General features: G+C 40.2%; 1 protein-coding gene across 3 annotated transcripts; it reads right to left on the reverse strand.

Annotated features, from left to right (window-relative positions):
* Positions 1 to 3313: 3313 nt before the first annotated feature.
* Positions 3314 to 22198, reverse strand: sema4ab (sema domain, immunoglobulin domain (Ig), transmembrane domain (TM) and short cytoplasmic domain, (semaphorin) 4Ab). Of its 3 annotated transcripts, none has more exons than XM_065471447.1 (17): positions 22104 to 22198; positions 21799 to 21910; positions 21421 to 21511; positions 18952 to 19121; positions 17203 to 17363; positions 16017 to 16076; positions 15665 to 15763; positions 15362 to 15455; positions 12084 to 12206; positions 11679 to 11806; positions 10882 to 11063; positions 9875 to 10019; positions 8270 to 8459; positions 8057 to 8172; positions 7065 to 7228; positions 6357 to 6451; positions 3314 to 6047 (listed from the first exon to the last, which is right to left on the reverse strand). In XM_065471447.1, exons 4-17 carry the CDS (start codon positions 19046 to 19048, stop codon positions 5209 to 5211), a joined length of 2493 nt encoding a protein of 830 aa, XP_065327519.1. In that variant the 5' UTR covers positions 19049 to 19121; positions 21421 to 21511; positions 21799 to 21910; positions 22104 to 22198; the 3' UTR covers positions 3314 to 5208. The 3 variants fall into 3 exon arrangements, with proteins under 3 accessions (XP_065327519.1, XP_065327520.1, XP_065327518.1); XM_065471448.1 differs by having other exon boundaries at positions 21421 to 21479; positions 21799 to 21936; XM_065471446.1 differs by having other exon boundaries at positions 21799 to 21936.
* Between the last annotated feature and the right edge of the window lie 3991 nt (positions 22199 to 26189).

Genomic DNA, 26189 nt, shown 5'->3' on the forward strand with positions numbered 1-26189 from the left:
CAACTGACTGTGTTTTATCTTCCCATTGCACTGACGGGTGGACAGTTCTCAGGTTTCTGTGCAGGCTGTATGTGGAGCCGGCTCTGTATGATATCCTTTTCTTGCAGACTCTACACTCTGCCTTTGTATTGTCAATATAATTGAAACGGTTAAAGATTTTACTTCTTTTCTTGGTGTCACCCATTTTCTTTACTATACCTTTCTAAAGTGTCGATGCGGTCTCTTGTTGTTGCCCCTGGCTCGTTCCCTCCCTCCTGCTCTGTTCCTGTGCTGCTGTGAGTGCCAACAGTGGCTTAACCAGTTATTAAGTTCAAGGGTCAATCACTTTTTTATACCAAGGCACGTGCAGCTTTTCCCATTAATAAATGAAATAAATGAAATTTTAAAACGGCCTTTTGTACTTACCTGGGTTATCTGTCTGATAGTAAAATTTGTTTGCTGATTTAAAACTTGACAAAAAAAATCTACCTAGTGATTTCTTTGTTTCTTGTTTTTTTCCAGGGTGGAGAGATTGTACAGCATACATTATTAATGACATTAAAAACAAGAATTGGGTGCACAAGTTTGAATTCATTTTAGACTTTCTTTAATTCGAACAGGGTCCAAATTATACATAAAAACTCAAACATATATATACACTCACTTTTTTTAAAGGGTCGTGCTGAAGGGTCTACAGTGTCTTTTAACTTTACAAGGCCATTAAGTTCTCGTTAATGATCAGAATTGATTATAAGTGGTACTTTCTCTTTGCCAACATAAGAATTACTCGTGTGACAGCACTCTGTCTGACTCTCCAGTACTCAGAACAATGGGGAAGTTCAAGGAACTGGAGAAGTGGAGGTCAGCCAATCAGAAGGCAGAAGACCAAGAGGTCCACCATGCTGGACTGACAACCACAGGGAGCCATGGTAAGTTTCCTTCAAAGAGTCTTCCTCAGTACTTTCATATTTTTTTCTGTAACTGTAAATTTAAAACACAAGTGTGTAAAAACGACACATTCTCAAGTTTTATTCTACAAGTTCTCACATTTTACAACAAAGTCCAGCAACTGGGCTCTTCAGTTTCCAGATGTTTATAAGCTGCTGAAGAAGAGAAGGTGACACACGTTACAATGCAATACAACTTTATTTATATAGCACATTTCCAACCGAAGGTACACCAAAGTGCTTACATTGGTAAACATGGCTCTGTCTGGCATATTCCTGCCATTAAATTCAAAATAACTTTTCCACTCCTTAAGACATTTTAATCAAATCTCAGTACGTACTGAAATTCCCTGATCACATTATCTCAGTGGACAAACACATCAAGTTCACCAGGGAGGATAGCCTGTGAAATTCCCATCAGTAATGGGGGACATTTAAAGTCGACGTGTACCGTAAACCAATGCATACGGATCAGGCCATCCCCACAGACACAGCAGCCAGGGAGGCAGAAGAACATCACATCAAGAAGGCCCTGAGTAAATGTGGTTATCCCAGCTGGACTTTTATCAAAGCTGGGAAGGCGCGTAAGAAAGCTCCAGCTGATCCAGGAGAGAAGGACAACCACTGCCTAAGAGAAAACCTGTAGTGATCCCATATGTGTCAGGAGTATCGGAGCAGCTGAGACGCATTTTCTCTGTGGCTTTCAAACCCCAAAATTGGTCCACCCCAAGCACGGGGTCCCCGGCACACTCAGAGAAATATAGTATACACTGTTTAGTGCCAGGACTATCGCCATGTTTTATGCAGCAAGGGGAACACAAGAGAAAGATTAACAGCCTTAGTGACCTCGTCCCTACAGATGAGCAAGTTGTTCTCCTCATTCTCAGACTGTTTCTCCTCTACAGAAGACGTGTTAGTGGTGTTGAAGAGGTCCTCAAAATACTTCTTCCTCTGCCCAACAATGTCCCCAGTTGATGTCAGCAGTACCCCACCCCCACTATACCCCATGTGAGTAAAACGCCAGTTTTTCCTTCGGGAATTGCTAACTTATTTAGGTAGAAGGGTTTGTGTGCCCCGTGATCTCAGAGGCTATGTTGACGAGGGTATCCCAAGGCAAATTGGTCCTGGGTGAGGGGGCAGACAATGAGTGATTCAATGGACTCCCATGAGTAACAAAACTTCATGAGCTTTTCTGTCTTCAGGTCGGTGTATGTAAATACACTTTACTTACTTACCTGTGTCCCTGCTTGGGAAAGGGTTACCGGGGTCCTCCCTGGAGCCAGGCCTGGGGAGGGAGTGCAACGGAGAGTGCCTGGCCCTCTGGCTTTAGCCCATGGGGCCTGGCCAGGTGCAGCCTGCAGAAGCTGCATGGGCACTGTAGGTCCACCACCAGCAGGAGGCGGTGTTAGGGTTGGGTGCATCGTGTGTCTGATTGCGGTTAAAGGAAGAGCACTGATGGACCAATCCCTGCTATTGAGGCTGGCTATTGGGGCATACAACATCACCTCTTTGGTAAGGAAGGTGTTCCCAGCACACCTAAACATAGGGTGTGCTGGGAACCCCCTGGCAGAGGGGTAGCCTCTCAGAAGCAGCTGACACGTATCAGCAGGCCAAGCGAAATGCGGCCCAGGTGGTGGTTGAAACAAGAATTCCGGCATGTGAGTTTGGAGAGGCCGTCGAAAAGACTTCCTATCTGCTTCAGAGCAATTCTGACAAACCATTGGGCATCGAGAGAAAAGCGGTGCTACAAAACTAATCTTAAATTGGTAATAAAGTGTTAATAAAAATAAACCAATTCCTTCTGCTGTGAGGTTCAATAGCAGCTTTATGAACGTGGAAATGAAACATGTCAGTCAGTTGGCTCAGACACAGCAGGATGGAAACAGTCGGGAGAGAAACTCAAAGTTTGTTGAAGAAAACGTGACAGGCAAAACCAAGAATATGCCAGCACAGCTTAGGTTTGAAAAGTTGGATCTAAACAAACCATTTTACTTCCTGTTTGTCCAAAGAACTAAGTGGAGATGTTTATCCTTAATGTACAGCATCACGTGTGGTGAGAACCAAACAGCATTTCAGCACAAACATCTCTTATCAAGTGTCACGCATGATGGTGGAGGGGTGCCAAAGGACCTGGGCACCTTCTCTATATACTAAAGCATTCTAAAACCAAATGTGAGTCCATCTTTCTGACAGCGAAAGCTTTGCCTAAATTGGATCATGCAGCAGGACAATGATCCCAAGCACAACAGTAAATATACAAGCAAACCAGTCTGAATGACATGCTGTGGCAGGACCTTAAAGACACTATGGATGCAGTGGGACAAAATTCCTCCACAACAACGTGAAAGACTGATAAAGTCAAACAGAAAACAATTTATTCAAGTTAATGCTGCGAAAGGTGGTTTTATTAGTGAATTGTGTAGTTTACTTAGGTTTTAACAGAAGTTCATTGAGTGCTGTAAAAAAGCGTCCTAGGATGACTGAGATGACTTGAATGATGGCAGAGCAGGTGGATTTCCAAGTCATTAAAAAACTGAGAAGACATAAAAAGAAATGTGATGGTTTTTTATATATTTTGTAACATTTCAGAAACCCGTTTATTGAAGTGAATATCAATATGTTGAGTCTTTATTGCAGTTGTGGATGATTTTTTATTGACGTGTCCAAATGGTGAGAAGTACAAACAGCTCCACAGGATTGTCACATAACATGTAGCAAAGGCACATTCACGTTTGTTTTGTCACACAAGAAAAGAAACTTGGCTGACTCACCCTGACCATATGCTACAAAGTTATGTGAACGCACACGCGCGCACGCACGCACGCACACGCGCGCACACACACACACACACACACACACACACACACACACACACACACACACACACACACGCACACACGTCTTTGCATACATTTTCTGATCATTACACATTTTGATCATATGGAAATGAATGATTTTTTGTTCTAAAAAGGTGCAAACAACTGGCCAACTGTGGCAGTTACTGGTGTTGCATTTGACTAATCTATAAAAATATTGAAAGAAGCAGCTGCATTGGACAGAACTGTACCTTTTACCAAATGAAACTATCAAGAGAGAACACAGAATAGTCAGAACATAACCAGCTATAACATGACGACCAACCAGAACATAAAAAACAACCAGAATATTCAGGACCAATACGTTAAAGCTAATCAACAGTTATGCTTTTCACTGGATCAGTGTTCAGTTCAGAGAGATTTTAACCAGGTTTTTGTCATCACTACTTACAAATACCTAAATGTTACAGTTTGGAAACGAAGACATTTAGGAGAATACAATTACTGACCACCAAAACTAAGGCTACCAGAAACAGCTGCTAAATCAGTCTTTTTAGAATCGTGTGCAAACTTTATTCCAGTTATTTCCACACAAAAGCGTGTCAGCTTCAGGCAATCAGTAGTGAAAGTGTTACAGACAAGTCAGTTATCAGAACTGGGACCTCAGCGGGTCCAGTACCAAGTGTGACAAATGTTTGATCTCCATCAATACACCAGTTCAAGCTGTGAAAAAGACTGGGCAGTTACAACACACACGGTTATACAGCAATTGTGCCTGTTCCAAATGTAGCTATGCAGAACAGGCACATCTGTGTAATTTTACAATCATGCTGTTTCTTGTTCCGTCTTGTTGTCCGGCTGTTTGAGATCACAGCACTGACACTGTGGAAGACATTTTTCACAACCCTTCAAAGGCCTGTTTGAGGGTTCGAGTAAGGGTCTGGCACTTAGGTGTAACAGTTGAAGCTTTATATTTGTGAGACATTCATTTTCCCACGCCCCTTATTCCACCACAACAATACTCATAAATGCTGCCAGTAAATGGCTGTTGAGAAAAGTGATCCCACGCACAGTTCTTTGATTTATTAGTAAGATCACATCCAGATCTTACCGATTAGGATGGCCATCCTCAGTATTTAAACCTCGTCATTAACTGTTACCACGGTAATATCGCCGATCTCATAACAGCCCTTCAAGAAGAACTCAGCAGCCACTTTCAGTTGCATATGGGCACTTATTTGTGACCTAAACTGAGCTGTAATTTCAATGTACACCAGGACATTAAAACTGCATGTATAGAATAATAAGTCAAATCCCATGAAAACCACTTTAAAATGGTTTGGGTTACTTCTTCGCCCTTCAAATAAAGTTTTAAAAAACTTTTTCCTCCTGTTGCCAAAGACTTCCCATAGATCAGGAGTCTTTGAGTGCCATGTGTCTTTTTTCATCTGTAACACTGTAACTGTTTAGATGGGGGTGTTAGGCAAATGTCCATTAGAACCTGAAAGTGCAGCGTTACAAACTAACTCGCTGCCATGTCCACTTTGCTGTCCTTGTTCATTCCTTTTGCTCAGAAACGCATTTGCCCTTCGGGCCTCCTGCTCTACAGGGGTCCTTCTGTCAGAGTCAGTGGTTACGGTTGCTGCTTGTGGGGCTGTTCTGTTGTTGCAGCGCTGTGTGATGACAAACAGAAATATGGTGATTAACAAACTGAGGGACAGCACTAGCAAAAGTGACACAATTACCAGCTCCTTTAAATAGCATGGGGCTTGGGCGGCCAGCAGCGCTTCCCCATCCCGGAGCTCTAATTCTCTCTGTCGAGGCTCCTTTGTCCATAAGGTCAGGTTTTTGCCCAGCTGTCTGGTGGTGACTTGAGTGTTCCTGTTGGATGGCGTTGTCTTAGACTCTCCTTGGTGCGTTTCTGTTCTTTCAGGCCAAGTTCCTACAGATATGTGGAGTCCAGATCCCGGCTTGACCATAGATTGTGTTGTGGGTATCGCATTTGTCCGAGGCTGGGTGTAGCTGGTTGGAGTTTGAGACAGAGGGCTGGTCTTCTGCTTGACATGATAGATGGCCATAGTCTGTTGGTAGCCATTTTCAGTGGACAGGCAGAGGTAGTGGCCCAGAGTGGCAGGGGTGGCCACAAAGCTCAGACTCCCATCCTCCAAGTTCAGATACAAGTCTGAGGACAGCCGACTGTTGGGACGCTCCCAGAGCTGCTGAGACAGTCTTGATGCTGCAGGACACTGCAGCCGCACTACTTCGTTCAGAGACACAGACACCAGCTCGCCTGGAGGACATGAGGCTGACATACACATTATAGTTTGCATCATAAACAGGTGTTTGGATATCACAGAAGCTAAGAACAATACTCTGACCATGCTTCTAAACAAGAATCTACTGGAAAAATGCAAAAATCTGAATTTCACACAATCATGTCTAAATTAGAAAAGTAAAAGTTAAATAAAGCAAATTCATGTTTTATATGCTTGACTCACAGCCCACACAAAACCTCAGACATGGGACTTTTCATGATTTATTTAATTCCTTTTAGACTTTTCTCCTCCATTTAATCTTCAGACTAAAATAGATATTAAAAAGATATTATACTCACCTGCAGGCAGTTTGTTTGGACCAAATCTGCTCTTATGATTTAATGAAACACTGCTGCATGCTTCTTCAGCGTTTCCTCTTTCTATGTCCTGGCCTCTGAGGAGGGAAACCATTAACAGAGAAGGTGGGTACTAAGTTTCACAGATTCACCACTGATGACCAATCCTCAAACCAGAAGTAAAAACATGAAATTCACAAAGCAGTCATCTATTAATTGGAAGGTTGGTGGTTTGATCCCTGGCTTCTTCAATCTGCCAAATATCCTTGAGCAAGGTACAAACCCAAGTATAATGTGTGCGAATCTTACAACGCACTTTCACAGAGGAAAAAGTGAGGCGAGTTGTATGGAGCGCTTTGAGTGCTCAGGTAGAATAGAAAGGTGCCAAGTAGATAAGAACAAGTCCATTTAACACTGACCGAGAGGGAGGAAATTCCTAAATGGATGTTCTATAATCCCACTAAGAGTACTCCAGATGTGTGGTCGGGCCTGTAAATTATTAATTTGAACAAAGCTGTGATACCTGCTCAAAAGCTACAATGTCAAGAATAAAAGCTGACTAGCTTTGCACAGCTGGGTATTAACGACTCCTTCCTCAGCTGATTTAGTTTCATTGTGCAACCTTGTGTTTCATAATAAAAATATGTGAGCAGACTGGTAAATCGTTTGTGCTGAACGTATTAATCATAATAAAAATTTAGTGTTACTCACAGGTTAGTGTTTGTTGTAGAGACCATCACACAGACCCTACTGGCAGTATCCCAACCACAGAAGGGATCTCGGGCCAGAACACACTGAGCACAGGTCCAGTAAAAAGAACAGTTAGCTGTCGGGACCTTCACGACGCCCTCCGATGTGCCGATATAAATCATTCCCTGCAGTGGGACAGAAGAAGCGTTCAGACATTTCTGTATAGTACTCTGTCGTAATGACATCATTCTGCTTCACTGTGATGGAGAAACTTTATCTAGTTAGCAAAACTGAGTTCAAACTGTTTACCTGCAGAACATCTGGAACAACACAGATACAGATCAATTCTACTTTGTACCCAGACTTGCAAATTGATCAGTTAAGAACTCCAGCCTGTTCATAAAAAATAATAGATAACTGAACCTGAACCGAGTGCAAGGTAAACCTCTGGGACATTATGTCACGTCCCATTCGATGCTGCCAGTTTGCACCTCAGACTGTCCCTGAGCTCAGAGAGGTGATTCCCCACGACACTATCTGCTGGCTCACTGGGAGATTCCCCTGACGCTGTCAGACATGCATAGAAGGCACATGGGGAACATACAAAGGACTGAGCACTACTTTGAGTTGCTGCAATGGAATCTGGGCAAAATGGACTAGTCTGCCATATCATTAGTTTCATTTTGATTTTTCAGTGTGTCTTTGAATTCATTTGCATCCAACAATGTGGCATCCTTTTGTTCCTGACGTGTCGTTCGGTCCATATCAGTATGAATGTCCAGCATGACTTTGAGATCTGATGTGTTTCCTACGTGTTCCTTTATTTTATTTAGCAGTGTAGCTTGGAGCTAAATAATAATACATAAATAATTAACACTCAAAGCAGCACACAGGAACTCTCTATGGTTATTGCCACTTCTTTGTCTCCATTGCCTCCAATAGTAAATCTGGCCTCTAGTCTAAAAACCTAAATGGAACTGAACCACCAATTAAAGGTCAGCGGCAGTGTGCACCTTGGGTATGGAGAGCTTCAGGCTCTTGACAGGCTGAGGCTGCTCAAAGACCTGAATCTCCTCAATGATATGGGCCCCTCTGAGTAGCAGCACTGCTTTATGCAAGTAACCAGACTCTGAAACATCAGAAAAGAAATCGTTAATAACATAAAACTATTCAAGAAGAAATGCTGAGAGGATATAAACCTGTTACTGCTCTGCCTCCAGTCCTACCTGTAAGGAGAAACAGGACAGTGTAGTGTTTGCCGTTGGCTGCCTGGACCCTCTGGACAGTCAGGTGGCTGTAGGTGTTTTCAGCAGACACCATGGTAAGGTTTCTTCCAACTGGTCGCACACTGTCATCTGCCAGGAAGTTCTCTTTGACAAAGCGCAGGGCATTGTCTGAAGCGTTGTGCAGGCCACACTAACACAAAAGTTGACACAAACGAATTCTTTTTGTATTCATTTCCATTTGTGCGGCACTTTTTTCTTGCACATTATCAACAGCAGAGAGCGTGCCATCACCAATACAAAACTGCTCAAAAACTCACTCAACGCTCGAACGTATTTACTATCAGGTTATACGTCAGCCTGTTGTTTTCTTCATTAGCAGCTGCAAAGTGTCCACTTCACCCTGCCGACTGTTATGTTACATGTTTCAAATCTGAAGAGCATTTTGAAATGTGAACTACAGCATTTAAATAATTTTTAAGAATACATTTATAATAAAGACTACAGTGTCGATGTTAATAGGTTTACAATATTTTGAACACATTAGTGGGTGTGTTGAAATATGAAAGTATGGAAAAGAAAACATGTTAAAATCTGGGTCTTGATATCTTTGCATTTAGAAAAAATATCATTTACTTTGGTAAACTGAATTTCCCAGGTGTTACTAAACAGAGAAAGGAGTTTTTGACACAACTTTCCAAATAACTTCATCCAAACTTTTTTTTTTTTTCCAAAAAACCCAATAAATACTGAGGTTAACATTATTAGCTCCACGATGCTATTCTTCACTTTTTGCTGTATATCAGGCTGCAGTTGTTTGTTTTAGCTCCTCCAGGTTTGATGGCATGGACTCTTCTCTTCAGTTCACCCACAGATTTTCAGTGGGATCCAAGTCGGAGCTTTGTGCAGGTCAGTCGATAACGTTCACCAGGAGAGACGTATGTTTCGGGTTGTTGTCATGTTGGAAGACAAACAATGACCCAGTTTCTGCTGCTGAGTGCTTGAGGTTTAAAATGGTCACATATCCTTCTTCTTCATACGTTCCATCTTGTGAGATTCTGAACCGCATTTCACTGTGGAGACGTTGAATCGTTTTTCTTTCTCCAAACATAAGAAGCATCTCCATCTCAAAGAGCTCTAGTTTAATGTCATCTGACCAAAGCACGCACTTCCCCTAATCCTTCTCCAGGCTGAGTCTGGTTTGAGGTCGTAAGTGGAGTTCCTGCGCAGGAGTCAAGTGATCATCTTCTTTGAGACTCCAATTCCCAACTTGGCCAAGTCATTCACTCATGTTGTGGCAGTTTAGCATTTTCTTAAAATCTTTCACTTCCCACCTCTGCAACAGTTGTTCTGTCCTGTTTGGCTCTCATTACATTTCTCAGTGATACATCTCAGTAGAACAACTCGGAAACGCTGTGATAACTTTGTGTATCCAATGACGTGGAAAAAGACAACGACAAATAATCGTGAAACTTTTACATCTGAGAATTAAACTTTCTCACAGCTGTGAATATGGAATTATTTTTTGCACATGAAGGCAGCGTGTGTGCATGTACACCCCGCTGATTCATGGAGACTTTAAATAAGTTTTCATAAGTAACTATTTACCTCGCCTGGATTTGCGACCTTCTCTTGAACCCGTGCACTCCACTGTAATGTGTCCCGGTTCAGGACTTTGTAGTTACCAGAAAAGACCGATTTGATGTCAGTGAGGCGGAAGGAACACACTGCTGACCGCCCAGAGTTGACAGACCTGGTTAATCAGAAACAAACATTAAGAATACAGTCACGAAGAATTAGAAACATGAAACTACGGAAAGCAACTTGTTTCATTCTTAAATGTGCATCCTTTAAATAGTATTCCTTCTCTGTTTTATTCTATAAACAGGGGTGCACATAAGTGGTCCGCAGGTGCGCATGCGCTGTCAAAATAAAAGACGCGCACCAGATAAGAAGTTGCAACGTGCGTTCGCGTACATATAAATGGCACTGTTTTTGTCCACTAGAGTGGGATTTTCACGGCATATTCTGCACCACATCTCTGTGTGTTCATCATTTGTTTGAAGCCAGCTCACCTCCTGCAACCACTTTTCCTAGAATACGCGCTTCTTTTGCGGTTCAGACTCCTTCTGACATTTCTTTGGAGGTGGAGGAACACCAAAGTAATTGCTTAAAGGAGCTTGCTTCTTCGACAGCTTTAAGAGTTCTAAACAAATGTCTGTCCTCCTCCACAAAATCTTACGCGCGTTGCAACTTCTTATCTGGTGCGTGTCTTTTATTTTGACAGCGCATGCGCACCACTTATGTGCAGCCCTGTCTATATCAACCCTCAATTCGCCCCTGAAGGCCACAGAAAGACTGCCTGGAGGACTCGTGAGCATCACGAGAGCCTTCCTTGACTGGTACAGTCAAGCACATCCCTCAGATTTGAATGCTTCCTCGGTCAGATGGCATGGATACATCGCTGCAGTTTTCTAAATGACCAAAAGATCAAATCTACACATGCTTCACCTACACAGTAGGTCAAAGATCTGAAAACTGTGCTTCTCAATCTCTACAGCAAGTTTGTATTAATGGAAACATGGTGATTTTTTTCAGGAGACATCATCACTAACCACTGAGAGGTGAATATGCCATAAAAGAGTATGTCATCCACAGGAGCGCCCTCTGCAGGCAGGAGGGTGTCTATGTCCTGGAGCACATTATAGGGCAGCTCATGGTCAGCTTGGCAAAGCAGCTGAGCTTTTGCAAACGTGGTCCAGCGTCGCTGCAGGGTCCGCTGACCTCCCACATCACTCTGACAAATGAGAGAACACTGTGATGTTATCATGTACATAATATTACAGAAAGGTCAGTGTTACAGCCCTTTGACAGAATTATGACATAAGAGGAATAACAATCCTGACAGGTAGAAATCTTGGAGATGTCATCCAGTCATGTGGGTGAAGTCACAAATTCAGCTTCATCTTGCTGACTAAGTTCCCCTGTACTGTCAGACGCACTAAGAAGTTACCTTACAGGAGGATTTCTTAAATTATGACATCACTCCAGTTCATGTTGAGAAGATCAAAAGAGACAAAGTTGTTATTACAGCCTGTAATGGTTACATTTAGCCTTACTGACCACTAAAAGGGCTTTGCAGGGCACATTCACCCATTGTATTTCATAAACACATAACATTCAGTGCATTTTAAGGTTTGTTATGCTATAACTGCATCTGTAGCCTTGGAGACACATATGACTGGCTGTCTGTTTCCTGTCTAAATGAGGATATTAGTGTTTGTGTGATGGGTTTGGTCTGCTTGTGAAGTTTGTTTTTTCCTGGGAGAAAATTCCAAATATCAGAGCACTGCTGAATCTTTGCAGAATCTTTTTGGACGGTTTGTAGACGAGCACCGTCGTTCCCACTTACCATGCAGATCTGAGAGACGCGGGAAACGATAAACTTGTCGATGAAGTCATACTCTCTGCCCACTTCAGTGAAGAAGAAATAAATTTTCTCTTCATCTGGAATAAATGTGGAACTGATGAAAGTTGGATCTATGGCAAACAGAAGGTAACATAAGCAGAAATGTAAGTTACTGGAAACAATGTGTAAAATGGTAAAGCTGGAAATCCAAGTACATTTTTAAGAATAAAACAGAAATAAGAAACACTTATTACAATGTTTGTGATTCACACCACATAACAGGTAACAGACAAGACACTCGTTTTCTTTAGATGTGCCAGCAAACAAATGGATTGATACTGATCTAAGACGCCATAAACTTCAACTACTTCAAATATCTGAGGTTGGGGATGAACTCGCTGCACTCACCCTCCAACCATCCCAATGTATCATCCAGCTTCAGGTCGACACGCTTGCCCTCGCTGAGGTGCCTTGAGATGACTGGCCGATTCCCCCTGTAGTCTGCCACAGTGCCAGTATAAAGCTCTCCATCTGAGACACATGACAACATTTAACATCATACTGACGGGCAACACCGACACAACAAAAATATATTAGACCATCTTTGTGGCTGTTGGCAGCATGTTTGCGTGCATACACACTGTCTGTAAACATGATGAAAGTTCTCAATGGACTCAACGTGATTCCACTTTACACAGTAGAAAGTGGAATTTCAACGGAAATTTTCTTTCAATTTCAGTTCTTTTCATTCAAATTCCATTGTTTTCATTCAAAATCAGTTGTTTTCATTCAAATTCAGTTGTTTTCATTCAAATTCAGTTGTTGTCATTCAAATTCAGTTGTTTTCATTCAAATTCAGTTGTTTTCATTCAAATTCAGTTGTTTTCATTCAAATTCAGTTGTTTTCATTCAAATTCAGTTGTTTTCATTCAAATTCTGTGGTTTTCATTCAAATTCAGTTGTTTTCATTCAAATTCTGTGGTTTTCATTCAAATTCTGTGGTTGTCTCACAAATTCCATTGTTTTCATTCAAATTCCATTGTTTTCATTCAAATTCCGTTGTTTTCATTCAAATTCTGTTGTTTTCATTCAAATTCTGTTGTTTTCATTCAAATTCTGTTGTTTTCATTCAAATTCAGTTGTTTTCATTCAAATTCAGTTGTTGTCATTCAAATTCAGTTGTTTTCATTCAAAATCTGTTGTTTTCATTCAAATTCAGTTGTTTTCATTCAAATTCAGTTGTTTTCATTCAAATTCAGTTGTTTTCATTCAAATTCAGTGGTTTTCATTCAAATTCAGTGGTTTTCATTCAAATTCCGTTGTTTTCATTCAAATTCCGTTGTTTTCATTCAAATTCCGTTGTTTTCATTCAAATTCCGTTGTTTTCATTCAAATTCTGTGGTTTTCATTCAAATTCCGTTGTTTTCATTCAAATTCAGTTGTTTTCATTCAAATTCCATTGTTTTCATTCAAATTCTGTGGTTTTCATTCAAATTCCGTTGTTTTCATTCAAATTCCATTGTTTTCATTCAAATTCTGTGGTTTTCATTCAAATTCAGTTGTTTTCATTCAAATTCAGTTGTTTTCATTCAAATTCTGTGGTTTTCATTCAAATTCCATTGTTTTCATTCAAATTCAGTTGTTGTCATTCAAATTCCATTGTTTTCATTCAAATTCCATTGTTTTCATTCAAATTCCATTGTTTTCATTCAAATTCCATTGTTTTCATTCAAATTCTGTTGTTTTCATTCAAATTCTGTTGTTTTCATTCAAATTCTGTGGTTTTCATTCAAATTCCATTGTTTTCATTCAAATTCAGTTGTTGTCATTCAAATTCCATTGTTTTCATTCAAATTCCATTGTTTTCATTCAAATTCCATTGTTTTCATTCAAATTCCATTGTTTTCATTCAAATTCTGTTGTTTTCATTCAAATTCCGTTGTTTTCATTCAAATTCCGTTGTTTTCATTCAAATTCTGTGGTTTTCATTCAAATTCCGTTGTTTTCATTCAAATTCAGTTGTTGTCATTCAAATTCCATTGTTTTCATTCAAATTCTGTGGTTTTCATTCAAATTCCGTTGTTTTCATTCAAATTCCATTGTTTTCATTCAAATTCTGTGGTTTTCATTCAAATTCAGTTGTTTTCATTCAAATTCAGTTGTTTTCATTCAAATTCTGTGGTTTTCATTAAAATTCCATTGTTTTCATTCAAATTCTGTGGTTTTCATTCAAATTCCATTGTTTTCATTCAAATTCAGTTGTTGTCATTCAAATTCCATTGTTTTCATTCAAATTCCGTTGTTTGTATTCAAATTCCATTGTTTTCATTCAAATTCCGTTGTTTTCATTCAAATTCCGTTGTTTTCATTCAAATTCAGTTGTTGTCATTCAAATTCCATTGTTTTCATTCAAATTCTGTTGTTTGTATTCAAATTCCATTGTTTTCATTCAAATTCCATTGTTTTCATTCAAATTCCATTGTTTTCATTCAAATTCTGTTGTTTGTATTCAAATTCCATTGTTTTCATTCAAATTCCGTTGTTTTCATTCAAATTCCATTGTTTTCATTCAAATTCAGTTGTTTTCATTCAAATTCAGTTGTCGTCATTCAAATTCCATTGTTTTCATTCAAATTCAGTTGTTTTCATTCAAATTCCATTGTTTTCATTCAAATTCAGTTGTTGTCATTCAAATTCCATTGTTTTCATTCAAATTCAGTTGTTGTCATTCAAATTCCATTGTTTTCATTCAAATTCAGTTGTTTGTTGTCAAATTCACCAAGCTGATTTATTGGTCGCGCTGTAACTTGCATGTGTGGTGTGCGCGATCAACATGCAGAAAGTATTTGATAAAGATTTAAAATGTCATGTCACATTTGACCCCTGACCTCTTCAAGGTCAATAGACTGATATGCAGGTTAAAGTGATAATGATGATATATGAAGCCATTTAAAGCCATGTTTCTCACTGCCATTGTTTGTATTGACAAAAAAGAGGCATGCAGATTCTAAATATCACCTTACTTTGGACCTCCGACCTTCTTCAAGGCAAAAGATAAAATAAGGCCTTTTAACTTTAAAACAATGATCAAAAATCTACTAACGGAAAGATTCTGATTGGCAATGGCTTCATGTTCAGCAACACAAACATCCCAAACCGGCTGATAATGCAGTAAAACCACACCCATCATCATGGATTAGCCTTTACTAATCGAAAAAAAAAAAGAAGGCATTTAAAGGTTGTGGTAACATTCAAATAAGAGGTTTGAAATGTCCTTCAAGAACATGGACAACTATTCCTGAGAGCGATTAAAGAAATAACAAGAAAAGTTGTAACAAAGTTCATACTGTGTTGAACCGAGTTCAGACTCTGATGAAGGATAAAGGTGGTCACAGCAAACACTGCACAGCTGTAGCCTGAAGGTAATAAGCTCTGCAAGAACCATTACTACCCAGGTTAACTTCAAAACAGCTCGTGTTTGAATTCATCACAAGTGCTTCATGCTGTGAATTCCCCAATAAATCCTGCAGCTGTGCAATCCTGCATTTTCCACCAGCCAGAGACAGGACAGGGATGATTGGGACAGGGATGATTGGGACAGGGATAACTGGGACAGGGATCACTGGGAGACACCAAAATAGAGAGAGTTGTAATAATCCAGTCATGCTGTGACATCATTTCCTCACCTACAACAATAGCCGTATTGCGTTGATAAGGGTCATAGGGGCATCGACCTCTCCCTTCATCAGGCTTGAGGCTCATTGTTAATGTGTCAGTGTTCTGGGAAGACAAGGAGAAAAAGTCAAGCTGCTACTGAAGTGAATGCTAAATGGAAGAACCATTTCTACTCCAACCCACACTTTTCAAAAAACAAACATACAAAAAGGGAAATTCAGGCTTTTTTGTATCAAGTTTATGCTACAATCACTAAACAGTGAGTAATACTGTAACACTGTCACAGTGTTAAACTAACAACTTAAATGCCTTACGATGTAGGTGCAGCGTGGACTGAAGGCGAACGTTCCACAGGCATAGATGTGGGTGGTGTTCAGGAACTGCAGTACACGTATGAAATTGGGACAGTCAGCCTGGAAACACAAAGAAGAAAGAAAAAAGTTTAACATTTCAACAAAACCAGCTCATGTAAAACTGTTAACTGTTTGTCTAAATTAGGACCTGTTGGTTCAACTTCAAACATTCTCATGGTTCACCAACAAATACATCAAAAGGGTCTGTAACTGCCAGCTGGTAAATTATTGGCACCTTTGTCTCGTTTGGTTTGTATATTTGTAATTTAACAGGTTCAAAGTATTTGTTCATAGATTCAAACAGAACACTTACCATTTTCTTTCCCTTCATGGAGCACTGCTCAAGGTCTTCATGTGAAGGACTCCAGTCCAGCTGAGAGAAGAGGAGAGGGTCAAGTTCATCAAGTTCTTCACATTAACCACAGCCGAAGGTTTGTGTACAGGGAGGCCGTGATGTAAAAGATCACAGCATGGGCCAGAACACATTTGTTTTTGAGACTGCATGTTTTTAAATACACCAAAAGCAGGCACTACTGCTACAAGTTTTACAGTCACAAAGGATTTAACCCAATTTGTGTTTGTCTGAATGTTTAGAAGGACCTTTAGAAATTCATTTAGCAATTTTAAAAAGCTACCTGCTTCTACATAAAATACTGTTTTCTGCATCATGGTCTCCTGACTTAAATAGTACATCAAACAGGAACAGTTAAAAATGCTTGCACTTTTCTACTGTGTGATTATTGCAAACTGTGACACTGAATGTGTGAGGTACATACGAGTACACAAATGTCAAACTAGTCATACTGGACATACTCCCCAGTCCACAGACTGGTTTATTGGATTGTGCCAAGATGTGGCAAGCATAGCTAACATAGAAGTACATGAGAAAGGAGACATGGAAAAAGTCCTGATCTAATTCTCAAACTACTGTCTGAACGTCAAGTGTGAAAAAAAATTGAATGAAAATAGAAGCAGTCTGTGGTGTGCAGGCTACAAGGATGAAGCGCCAGATTACTCGGCTATCTTTGAGCTTTTTTGCTCTTCAGCCAGTATTTCATGTTTTAAACACAATAAATATTTCAATATATTTTAACTTGGCAACAGAGATTCTGCCTGCAATGTTTTGCAAAAATACTTTAGAATAGTTTAATAAAAAATTTGCTGTTTTTCTTTTGAGTTCTTTAAATTTAAGTTTAAAAAAAGTACAGGTGATGGTGAAGCAGTAATTGTACTGTGTCGCAGACACAGAAAGCTGAAGACTTGACAGCCAAGTAGTCCTTCCTGTTAAGCTTCTTTGAAGTCCAACACCAGGGCACAGACATTGTTGTTTCACTGTCTCTGCAGTCAGGCCGTCATAAAACATTGGTAGTCACATGGACATCTGTTTAGAGCCTCACAGTCTAATTCCTAACAGACACAATCTGATCTGCATTTGCATAATCTCAAGTGACTTTATTTCAATATGCATAAGTGTGCATCTGTCAACAGTCGGCCCCTACCTTGTTCCTCAGTATGATGCTGTCCTTGTGGCTAACGTTCAGTGCTAACACAGAGTCCCGGGCTCCAACATATAATATGTCCCCATCTTCACTGAGCAGCAGCGTGGTGGTATTGCTGACATAGTGGCTGTTGAAGCGGATGAGACGTCTCCCAGGACTATCTGTTATCAAACAGCAGTTTGTATCAGGACAAAGCATTTTAGGATTAAATATTCACAGATAACTAAAAGGATCCAGATATAACTGGCTACAGAGTGTTAACTGTTTAGATGTCGAAGAACTGGGTGTCTGGGAAATGTCTCTTCCAAGTTTATTATGTCACAGAAGATATTGTGACCACGCTATCTAGTCAGTTATTCAACACTAAACACACAACTCACAGTGCACACAGAAAGAATCCACATTTCATTATAACCAGATTCATTTTTACCTCAAAGCTTAAACACAATAGTCCATAATGACAAAGTGAAACAAGTTTGAAATGTAAAAAAATATAACGTGCACGTAAGTGTTCACAGCCTTTGCTACGACACTCAAACTTGAGGTCAGCTGAATTCTGTTTCCACTGATAATCTGTGAAGTGTCACATGACTGGTGATAAATCCAGCTGATTGGATGCCACACCTGTCTAAGGCCCCATAACTGACAGTGCATGTCAGAGCACAAACCAAGCCATGAAGTCCAACCAACTGTGTGCCGACCTCTGAGACAGGATTAAACCAAGGCACAGATCTGGGGGGAGGAAACATTTCTGCAGCATTGAAGGTCCCAATAAGCACAGTGGCCTCAGGAAGAAGTTTGGAACCAGTGCTTGGAGTCAAAGGGCTGTTGTAAGGCAGATGATCAAGAAGCTCAAAGTCGCACACAGAACTCCACTGTTGGTTTGTGGAGAAAAGAGAAACTTCCAGAATGACCATCTCTGCACCACTCCACCAATCAGGCCTGTACGGCCAGGTGGAAAAGTCACCTGAAGGACTTTCAGACCATGAAAAACAAAATTCTCTGATCTGATGAGACAAAGATCTAACTCTATGGCCTGGATACCAAGCACCATATCTGGAGGATACTCTGGAGGTACTGCTTAGCACCTGGCCACTACCATCCCTACAGTGAAGCACGATGGGGGATGCATCATGCACCATCAGGAACTAGAGGACTAGTCAGGGTCAGCGGAAAGTTGAATGCAGCGATCTACAGAGACATCCTTGATGATAAGCTGCTCCAGAGGTAATGATCTGAAACACACAGCCAAGATAACAAAGGAGCGGCTTCACTGTGTCGATGTTCTTGGGTAGCCCAACCAGAACCTCACCGAACATCTCTGAAGAGATCTGAAAGTGGCTGTGCACGGATACTATTGTTGTTATTTTTTATACATCTTCCAGAATTTCAACCTCTTTTTTACTTACATGTGAAACAAGCAAAGAGCTGTGAACACTTTCGCAGTGCACTGTACACGCATTATAATCAGACATTGAAGTGTACAATTTCACAGTACTCCATCTAACATGATAACTGTCAACTACATGTGTGTTTGGAATCCCAGTTAATTTGATTAACATGATTTTGCCCTTTTTTTAAATTCATGAGGTTTCAGCACAATATTTGTACACAAGAATCCATTTCGTATATGAAAGCCGTGAGAGAACAAAAACATCGCTGTGCTTTGTTCTACCACTAATATATTTAAATGAACCAACATGATAAAGAGGGTAAAAATACACGTGATGTTTCAAAGGCTTCACTCACCCATGGGGAAGGAGACTCTGGGAGTCAGTCTTGTCACACATGGGCACAGAAAACCCAGCAAGGCCAGGGCGAGCGGCAGCAGGATGGGGTTCTCCATCACAGCAGGAATAATGGAGTCTGGCCTCGTTTACATTGAAGTTCACATACTCTGCTGTCTACCATCACTCCATCTGAGACACATGCACACACGTTACCGTACAGTCCTCTAATCAAATGCATTGGCTCGTGTTGTTTCAACGGTGAGTTTGTGTAACTCCGTTAATGTTTATATGACTAAGCATCAAAGCTACAGGTTTAAGTGTTCCATTCACAGCTGGAACAGAGAAATCAGAGATATCACCTACACGGAGGAACATGAGGAGGAACATGAGGAGGAACATGAGGAGGAACATGGGTCCGTCGCTGCGTTTTGTTTGTTCAGCTGTGTCTTTGTTTCTTGCTGTGATGAAGAGTCACAGCTCAGGCAGCGGCTTGATTGAGCCTCGACTTATCCACAGTGTGGAGACGTCGCTGATTTAAAAAACATGAACCTGAAGATGAGCTCAACCCTGTAACACGACACATACACTCCAACGGCTCCGCCAGCACAGCCCGCAGAGTTTCACAGATTACTGCTGGGGCGTTTTACGTTGAGTAACGATGCAATGACGATAGTTTCTTGTGTGCTAAATAACTCTATTTTGGAAAAACTTACAGAGCGACAACACAAAAGACAGAAAAGTCAGCTTACGTTTCCTTTCCTCTCCGTTTTCCTTACATCGCTCCAAAAACACCAATATTCTGTCTAACACTCACGGATCACTCACCAATAAACGACAAACGCGAGGAGAAAACGCTGACCGTGGTTCAGCCTTTACTATAACAACAATGCCCCACAGCCTCCTCCCATTCGGAGATCCAGGAAGCCCCGGCCTCCACCTGCAGGGCAGCCGTACACATTACAACGTACGAGCAACAGGCCCTCCTCAGGCCTCAGGTTCAAGCTGTGTGTACCAGGGGTCTCAAACTAAATGAGCTGTGGGCCACTGCTGTCATCTCATTGGAGGGCCACGTTAGTGTTCAAGTAGTACAAACAAACCAACCAACAAACAAACAAACATTTCTGAAAATGTAGTTTTGTTTTGTTTTTTCTAATATCAAATATTGCATAATAAGATAAAACTGCATTTTTCCTCCCTCTTAACTAACTGAAGCCTTTCATTGAACTACCAAATAAACACATTGGTCCTCTCTGCCTGTGCACACACGTGGCAGCACTTCTGCTGTCATTGTGTTCATATTTAACAAAACCAAAGTGCAGACATAAGTGTGCACATTAGTTTGTGAGTCTGTCAGTGAACTAACACAGACAATCCCTCTCATGTTTGTGTCTCTGCTCATGTTGCCTTCATATTCAATCATTTGAAGAACTTATTTTAACAACTCAACAACAAACAAAAAAGTCACTTTAAGGGCCAAACTGCATTATATCTCTTCACATCAATGTGAGTAGGGGTGACGTGGCCGCAGGTGGCCCTGGGCTGTGACTTTAAGACCCCTGGTGTATACAGTATGGCCTCCTATTTAACAAGGCCTTTAGGAATAATAGGTGGACAACTTGGTGTGGGTTTGACTACTTGACTAATGACCAACAGGTTACCATCTCATATCGTTTAGATGAGTGATATTTTTTATCTTTCCAGAAAGAAATAAGTAAACACACAAAACAAACAAAAAAGCAAAAATCCTGACAGAAAACTGGTATGTAGGACAGGTGTGATGTTTAGTCCAGCTGCAGGATGGTCAGAGTCAACTTTTTTTACACAAGTAAAAGTGAAAAAGTACATGCTCTGAAAAGTACTCAAAGTAAGAAGGCAAAAATATTATTCTATTAATAAAATAATGTCAGTACACGGGGAATACCAACATTATTATTGCATAAGTCTAATAAGTGGACTTAGCTTGTAGAACATGAGCAGAGAAAAAGAAGGAAAATAAAATAAATAATGGCTGTTTCCTGTTGTAGAGAGCGACTTTGCCTCTAAACAGGGAAATGAGTCAGATGAGCCGGACTCACAATAATTTCTATCGAGATTTTTTTAGTGTGCAGGCTGTGATCAGCTGATGTGTGCTGCTCTGAGTGGATTTACACCACTGCATTCATCAGCCATTTGTCCTGGCTGATTTCTATGCTCTACAGTAGAAAGTTGGTGGAATTCAGTGACTGAATCTAGATGTAACTCTGACCATGAGCACCAGTCACATGCTGTTCTGTACTTTAACTTCACAGTACCGTAAGCTAATATAGTTAACCTGCACTAATCTGATGACTGTTTTTAAATAACACAAAGTTACCTTTGTTCTGCAGCATGTTTCACAACATGAAAAGACACTGTCACATGTACAGACACAGTATCTGATTTAAAAACACGAGGACTTACATGTAAACTTTAAATTTCCAGTTTATCAAACAGCACTGAGCATCCTTACCTTTGAATATAACTGCTCTTCTTCCTCTCCTGGTCTGTTGTTCTTATCTTTCTCCATCTCTGAGTGAAGTTCACATGCAGGATATCTCAGGCTATGGTACACGGAGAAGTGAAGAGAAAGCAATTCCTGCCCTTGCTTTGTACATGTCAGCAGTATATACATGACATCCAACAAAATAAGCCTTTATTGTGAGTTCGATTAAGTCTTCAACCAACTGATGTTCCTTTTTTGTTACTTGTTGCAGTATGTTAGCTGAACAACATGTCTCTAGTTGAATTTTTTACATTAGCTCATATGAACTGATATCACACAACATGTAAAGTGTTTTTATAAACACATATCTGGCATGAGGTCAGCATGTGTCATGTGTGGACATACCTTTTGTTAGGAATCTTGCTGTTTTTCTTGATTTCTATCTTGATGCTTTGCTGGGGAATCTTGATCTGACGTCCAGCTCAAAAATCTCCCTTCGGGTTATTTCACCTGCAGACTCCGTTATACACAAACCAGGTGTAGCTGCAGAATTAGTCAAACCATACTGATGTGACCATCAAAATGCAGTTGTTTGCTCTTTGAGACGATGCATTTATTAGCTTCATTTCAAAGTTCTTTGCTGATCTAAATATCCATTTAGCTGTCATGTCCCAGTATTACATACAGTGGAAGCATATATTACTATTTACCAGTATTCCCAGCACTAACATGAGGTCCAAGCCACAGCATGTGAAATTAGTGTTCTTCAGAATAAGTCACAGGCTTCACTGTGAGCGCAGCAGCGGGTAAGATGGCTAATGAGGAGAAAAGAAGATTGGGGAGGATTATCAGTGACCTGGAAACAGCCATGTGGTAACAGACTGAATGCCTCTCAGTATCAAACATGAAGGTGTTAAGACAAGTATAGCAAAAGTTTGTGAATCCTTTGAGATTTTCCATATTTTTGCAGAAAAATAACATACAAAATAATGAATTTATAAGTCAGAAGGAGAACCTAATCAATGAATGATATGTGGTACAAAAAGAAGATTTCTTGTTGCTTTGCACACTGGAAAAGGTTACAAAGCCACCTCTGAAGAGTTCAGATACAAAGTCCACGTTCAAAATTGTCAAGAGCAACAGTTACTCTTATAGGAGTGATCGACCACCAAAGGTCATTACAAGAGTAAAACATTTAATATTCACAAAAGAATCCATGTTAACCTTTAAACAGCATCAGGTTCTCTCTCTGCCAAGCATGGTGGTAACATTCTGGCAGCTGGGGTGCCAGAAAAAAATGCATAAAATAAGAGAAATTTACCATCAAGTTTTTCATAATTAAAATAAAGAAAATGTCCATATTTTTACAGGATAATAAAAAAAGTTGTTTTATGTGAAAAATCTGGTACATTTGTTCCATAATTAATACCATCATTTACCAGCTATTTTAAAAAAGTGCAAAAAAAAGTTATTGTAATTACAGTATACTGTTAATTACAGTTCTTACCAACTACACACTGATGGATGTGAATACTGAAAGACCTGAGCTTAATAAAACACTGGCTTTACTTCATGTAATAACATGATAATGCTGCCATAAAAACATTAGTACTGTTCACTTTGCTATATTTGTTCTTAAAAACATTTTAAAGTAATAAAAATCTTCTGCTGCTGTATGTCATTATGTAAATTTTCACTTAAAACTACAAAAAAGAAAAAAAAAAGATGAGATTTTGTCGTACAATGATAACTCACTTCCTGTGCCTGAACATTTAATTCTGCTAACAAACAGACCAAAACAGAAAACTTCAACAATTTGTTTTGAAAAACAAATAACTGTGTTCAAATGGTTTTTATTGAGCTATAAAAAACAAGCAGAATTAAAATGAAAAACATCTGGCAACTAAACCAAGAGTCACGCTGAACGTTTCCCTGGTGCTGCAGAAACTCTGTGCAGACGGCAGAGTTATGTTTCAGTCTAGGTGCAGCTGACGTTCGCTGTGAAAGGCTGTGGTAGAGATACCAGGGGAAGCAGGACAGGACTGTAGAAAGGTAACCACTGTGCCTCAGGACCGCTGTCTTTGTGCAATGAGGAACAGAACAAACGCTGCCAGTCCTTTAGTAGTGGGACGCGCTCACATTCCAGCACCAGCCAAATCGTCTGATGTTCCCCAAAGAATACTGGAACTGGCTGGTCTGCCACTGGCATCCCATTCTCTTCACAAATGAGAGCACATAATTTCAGGGAAGATGACGGTCAGCCACCTGCTCAGTTTTCTTCTTCCCTTTATCATCTTTTGCTAAGATATCTGGAAAAGGCATCTGTGAGGTAAATTGAAAAAAAGGGCAAACAATTAGTAATCAGTGACTAAACACTTCACATTGGGCTGATACTAAGGATTTGCTTCACAGGGAAACTACACACAAACTGAACACACAGTGTGAGGGAAGATAAGATGATGATGACGGAGAAAGAGACGATATATACAAAAGAGGGAATCAGGCAGACAGGGGAAGCAAAACTGAAGACACACACGAGATGAGGGACTGTCAGAATAAAACAGCAAGTATCACATATGCACACAGACTCAGATAAAGACACGTTAGTTTGACACAGAGACAGAACACATAGATATTAGACAGACACACAACACAACTGGGAAGAGCACAACAGGAAACTAACAACCAAGGCAGAGAACTAGAAACATGACGGGGTATAGATACTTCAGAAGGAAAACTATAAAAATGGAACAAAAGTGCTAACCACTGAACCACAATGCTGCCCAGTGCTTCAGACATTTTCAGGTTTGAACAGGCTCCAGTGTTTGCTTTTTAACTGTCTCTGTTCATTGGAGCAAAAACCAGGGCTGGACTGGTAATCTGGCATACCTTTGAACAGTACCAGCAACAACTAGTTACAACTAGTAACAGCTTGTAACAGCTACAAGCAGCTAGTAACCAGACCTGCTGCTAGCATCAGCTGTGGAGAAGTAAGGAAGAGATGGAGGAAGGTGAAATTAAATGGTAAGAAAACAGATGGAGGGACGTAATCAGGAAGGGAGAAATTCAAGGATTCGGGTAAAATGAATGGTTGCTTTGATCACGAGTCACTGCCAATAGCTCAAGTGTGACTTTTAATTATTGTCACATGTTGCAGGCAACTAAGAACTAACCCAACAACAACTGTGCCTGATTAAAACCTTTTTCAATAATAATAATCATACAAAATGAAATATATACACATATACATTTTTGTCCCAGTCCAGCCCTGGCAAAAACTGTCAATAACTGAAAACGTGCAGCAGGGGGAACTTGTGCACATCCAGTACTAATCCAGTTAGGGGTAAACTGCTGAAAACAGCTCCCCAAATTGTCTCAGACTGAACAAGATACTCTACGGTTCCATTCATCCATTTGTTTAAGCAGCTAAAGTCATATTTTAAGCAAGAGTGGGCACGCCTGTTGTTGGGGCAGTCACCAGCAGTCAACAAGGAGTTTGGCAGGTGGATTTTCTTATGTCTTTATCCTGTCTTCCTTCTCTCACCCCAACCAATCACAGCAGATGGCCCCGCCCCTCCCTGAGCCTGGTTCTGTCGGAGGTTTCTTCCTGTTAAAAGGGAGTTTTTCCTTCCCACTGTTGCCAAAGTGCTTGCTCATAGGGGGTCATATGATTGTTGGGTTTTTCTCTGTATGTATTATTGTAGGGTCTACCTTACAATATAAAGAACCTTGAGGCGACTGTTGTTGTGACTTGGCGCTATATAAATCTTACAATAGATTCTCTCTTGAAATATAAAGATTCTAATATTTAATCTTGACTAATTTTAATGAGGTGGGAGTCTTTTTTTCATCTCTCACATGATTTTCTTAACAGCAGTGCACCTTGTAAATAATTTACTTGCCGTTTTAAAAGTGACTGCTGGGACATCTCAGTGGGATCTACGCTTACAACATTTGCATGTGTCAATTAGGAAATTGAGTCAGTTATGAATGGTAGTAATTCACTGTCAGAGCAGAAAGAATATGTTGGTGCACACACTTTAAACAGTGAAGTAACTGTTTGACTGCATGGGCATAGATGCAGGTTTGTCATTTACATTTCTATCTAACCAAATGTGGGCAGAGATATAACCTGATGCTCGTCTATCTGCTGAATCCACAGTGAACTTCATTTCAGTTGCACTTCACAGAGCGTCACAGCTATGTTGAAACTCAGTGGATTTTGGCTTATTGTTCAGCTGTCTTTGGCAGCAGGAATAAACTCTGGTAAGATCATTATATGTTTTTTTTAATGTAAACATATCTGGATGTCTTTTTTTGAAATAGCACTTCTTTTATCATAGAATTGTTAAAGAGGGAATATATATCAGTAACATGATATCTTAAAGTCTACAGCACCATTTTCTTTGTCCATCATTCACTAAATGAGAGCAAAGTTAGTGGTATTTACAGTGATAATGTATTTCTGTACATATGTAAAACAAAGCTACATAATTTTGATCTGCAATAATAAAAAAAATGCATCAGTGGAAAAAAATGTCCGAAATAACTTAAATTCAGCCACCAAATGAATACCATTCCTCAGTAAGAGGATAGTTTGAGCACGTTGGGAGAAGCATGTGTCAAACTCGGGCCAGGCTAGCTTGTTCCTGTTTTTTGGTCCTTTGTTTATTTAGTGGGTGACTAATATTAGGACTCAGTAGGCAGATGGCCCTCCAAGTCCCTCATCTGCATACTCTAAACTACCCTTCGCAGTGGGGATAGTGGGTGCTGACCAGTGAGTGTAGAAAACACTA

Source organism: Pelmatolapia mariae, linkage group LG22 (assembly GCF_036321145.2).
Source record: "Pelmatolapia mariae isolate MD_Pm_ZW linkage group LG22, Pm_UMD_F_2, whole genome shotgun sequence".
NCBI classification, from domain to species: Eukaryota; Metazoa; Chordata; class Actinopteri; order Cichliformes; family Cichlidae; genus Pelmatolapia; species Pelmatolapia mariae.